The sequence below is a fragment of the Pteropus vampyrus genome, unplaced genomic scaffold (assembly GCF_000151845.1).
Source record: "Pteropus vampyrus isolate Shadow unplaced genomic scaffold, Pvam_2.0 Scaffold60, whole genome shotgun sequence".
Classification (NCBI taxonomy): domain Eukaryota; kingdom Metazoa; phylum Chordata; class Mammalia; order Chiroptera; family Pteropodidae; genus Pteropus; species Pteropus vampyrus.
In genome coordinates, this window is record NW_011888841.1 from 614,492 (window position 1) to 617,888 (window position 3,397).

The 3,397-nt window shown below is 57.3% G+C and overlaps 1 protein-coding gene across 1 annotated transcript in view; it reads right to left on the minus strand.

The window, feature by feature from the left end:
- Positions 1 to 2: 2 nt before the first annotated feature.
- PSEN2 (presenilin 2) overlaps positions 3 to 3,397 on the minus strand; it is a gene marked incomplete at its 3' end in the record, with an annotated part of 23,983 nt that continues 20,588 nt past the window's right edge. Inside the window, exons 10-11 of the mRNA XM_023531029.1 lie at positions 1,062 to 1,180; positions 3 to 122 (exon numbers count right to left, since the gene is read on the minus strand). Of these exons, the coding sequence (XP_023386797.1) occupies positions 3 to 122; positions 1,062 to 1,180 (239 nt within the window). The remainder of the gene's footprint in view (positions 123 to 1,061; positions 1,181 to 3,397) is intronic.

Genomic DNA, 3,397 nt, shown 5'->3' on the forward strand with positions numbered 1-3,397 from the left:
ATGAAGGGGCGCACCAGGTTGTCCGTGGAGAAGTAGAAGATGAGCCCGAACGTGATGGAGATGGGCAAGGCGGGCAGCGCTTTCTTGAACACAGCGAGCAGCAGGAGGGTCAGACACAAGCCCTGCACGGCATGAGGTGAGGACAAGACGAGGGGGGGCGGGAGAGGGGAGCAGTTAGTGACGGTCTGGGCTCCGGGCGCGCAGGAGCTTGTCGAGGACTTGTCAGACAAGAGCCCTCGTCCTCGACAGCTCTGTGCGGGGCCGAGGGCAGGACTTCTCGCCTCCTCTGAAACACCCTGAAGTTAAGGTCGGACTGGAAAGCAGGCGTCCCCACTCCCAGGACAGTGCTGCCTCCACCACGGGACCCCCCTCAGGCTACAGCAGTGACAAGCCTGACCTGATGGCATCAGTGAAACATACTGGGGGCAGATACAAAATCTCGGAAGGACTGAAGCCTCAGTCTCAGCGTGCCACGTGCCACCCCGGGGTTCCTGAGCATGGGCCACTGGGAGCCCCCACCTCTGAGATGCAGTCACCATAGGACGTTTCCCCCGTGACGTGTATCTGGCCACGTTAAGTGAATACGAGGTCCTCCAAATTTCATTGCTGGGGCTCAAAGTGATGAGACCCCCTCCGAAGCCCCAGGAGACCCCATGCTGTCTGGGTGGCTTGGAGGCGACACGCCCAGCCCAGGGCCTGAGTTCAGATCACAGCTTGTCACTCATGAGTGCTGTGGCCACAGGCAAGGCCCTCAACCTACTTCCTCCTCCTTAAATCTTAGGTGATCGCCCCTGCTTCACACGTATGGTAACACAAGCACACAAAGCTAAGCTCTGCCGCCCCGGCGTGCATGCCAGACCCCCAGGTCCCCCCTCCCCTGGGCTGTCCCTGCGTCTTACCAACCCCCGGAACCTCCTGGAAACCTCGGTCTCACCCTGAGGATCTTGGCGAGCCCACCCAGCCCCCATCACTTCTGCCTTCCCAGGGATGACAGCATCTGAACACTCCCCTGGAACCCTGAGCCCCTACAGAGACCCCCAGGGGCCACATCACCCACTCACGATGAGGATGGCCACGAAGCAGGCCAGCGTGGTATTCCAGTCCCCGCTGCCCGTGGCCGCTGCCTTGCCCACCAGCACGCTGTAGAAGATGAAATCTCCAAGGCCCAGCTTCACGCCCCCTGGGGTGAGGAAGACAGAGAGCAACCACAGTCTTAGAAGCCCCAAGAGGCGGCGGCAGAGAAGGCAGACACCAGCCAAACAGCCGGGGACCCGGGGGCAGAATGCTGGGGCCCCCAGGGGGCCGGATGGGGTAGCATCTCTCTCAGCCCACCTCGCCCAGACTCTGGGACAAGGACTGACTGCCTCAGAAAAACAGCAAGCAGCGGGAAAAGCGAGGGGACTCTTGGACGGGGTGACTTGCAATCAGGCTGTGAAAAGCTGGCATGTTCGATAACTCAGGTAGAACTGGTCCTTGGCACTTAGTCAAGAAAACAGCAAATAAAGTGCATTGTCTGGGGCTGGTGGGAGGCTGTCAACTCAGTGCCTGGTGTGAATTATAAGTATTTTTTAGGAAATTTAATCTCACTACTTGCAAGAACACATGCAACACCTAGAGGACCCCCGGAGACCCTTTCCCCTTGAAAATAAGTGAACGGGTTTGTAATTAGCTTTACCGAAGAGTAAATGAGAGCTCCCATGATGCCTGCATCGAGGAAACTGTCTGCCCCACCCCCTCCCTTCCAGGCTCCAAACGAGAGACGTCCCTCTTCCTGGTCAAGGCAGCATCCGTCCCCATCTGTCCCTTCCTCTGCCAGACCCCTGCTCTGATTTCGGCCTCCCCGCTTTGGCTGGCTGCTTCCTGGGCGGGTACCAGACCCGGGCTAAGCGCCGCCTCCTCACAGCGCGGCTGTCCTTGTTGTGTGGTCTCTCGCTACTGCCCCCTACTGATTCCCTGCTCTCTCCCCTCCCTCCCCTCTTCTTTCTCAGTCCATTCTTTTTCAAAAGAACTCTGTGCTCACCTCTTAGTCTCTTCAGAGACCTAGAGGCACCAGGGCCAGGTCCCCTGACCAGTGTGCTCAGGCAAGGCCACCACACAGCCAGGCAAGGCCACCACACAGCCCCAGTGGACACTGTGGCCCTCCCACTGCTTGTCTGTCTCAGCATCTTGTCCTCTGGCTAGTCCCCAAGGTCCTCCACAGGCCCTTCCCTCCATCCCTCACAGTCGTCAACCCCAGGTTCTGAGCCTGCACCTTCCCTGGGTCCCCTTGCTGCATATATGCTAATGACATCAGCTTGAGTCTCAAACCCTGACCTCCCTCCTGAGTGCCACTCCCCTCCAAGTGTCTCCCGGAGTCTCCATCTGGACGTCCTGCGGACCCTCACATCTGCCTGCTCCAACTTCCGCTGGTCGCCCTCCGCACCTCCCCGCTAGCCCCTCGCCAGGACCCGCCCGGGCATCTGTGTGCGGAGGCTCTGCCTGCTCCTAGCCTGCTGCTGAAGTCGGGCCCTGTGGCTCTGCTCATTTCATTTCCCTGCTAACAAACCGTGAACGGTTCCTAATCGCCTTTGGGATAAAACCTGAGCTCCTCCATGAGTAGGGCAACTCTTTAAGGTCTGGCCCTTCCCAGCTGCTCCCAGCCATGCCCCACACTGGGCCACCAAACAGCCCTGGAACTTCCTGAAGCTTCTTTCCTTGCCATCTGCACCATTGCCAATGCTGCTGTATAATAAAGAACATGACTGGCCTTTGTCCCTGGTTCCTGGTTGGCGGAGGGGGGCACTAAATCCTTGGAATTGCCCAGGGAATAGGAGAGTCTTCATTATTCAGGAGCCCCTTGGACCACAGCTGAGTTTATGCAAATGAGAGGATGAGGATGGGGCATGCCCCCAGAAAGACCAACCAAGTGATGAACGGGCTGGGACTCTGTGTAAGCCAGACCTCCGGGGAGGGGAGAGGGCCTAGAGATGAAGTTCGGTCCTGCGAGCAGTGATTTAATCAACTGGGGCCTCTGAAACCCCCCCAAAAAACTGTGGACGCTCAAGTTCAATGAACATATCATGTGTCGGGGTACGGGGAGGATGAGAAAGGGGCCGAGCTCAGGGGGGGCCAGTATGGCGGGCCCTACAAACTCAGAGACCAAAAGTAACCACCTTGGATGGTCTGAACTTAAAAATTCCTAACTAAAAGTTTAAGGTCATGGCAGGTAGTCACGTCCTAGGCCTGTAGCTTCCTTGACCAAGATCAGTTTTTACCGTAAGTGAGCCTGCCTATCATCTTTCTGCATCTAAGGTAACATACCTTTGAAATGTCAGTGATCTCAGACCCCCTCATGGTTACCTTGTCCCCGCACGCTAGTCGGTTTGGCTCAAACTCATAAAAATTCTCTTCTCTTACA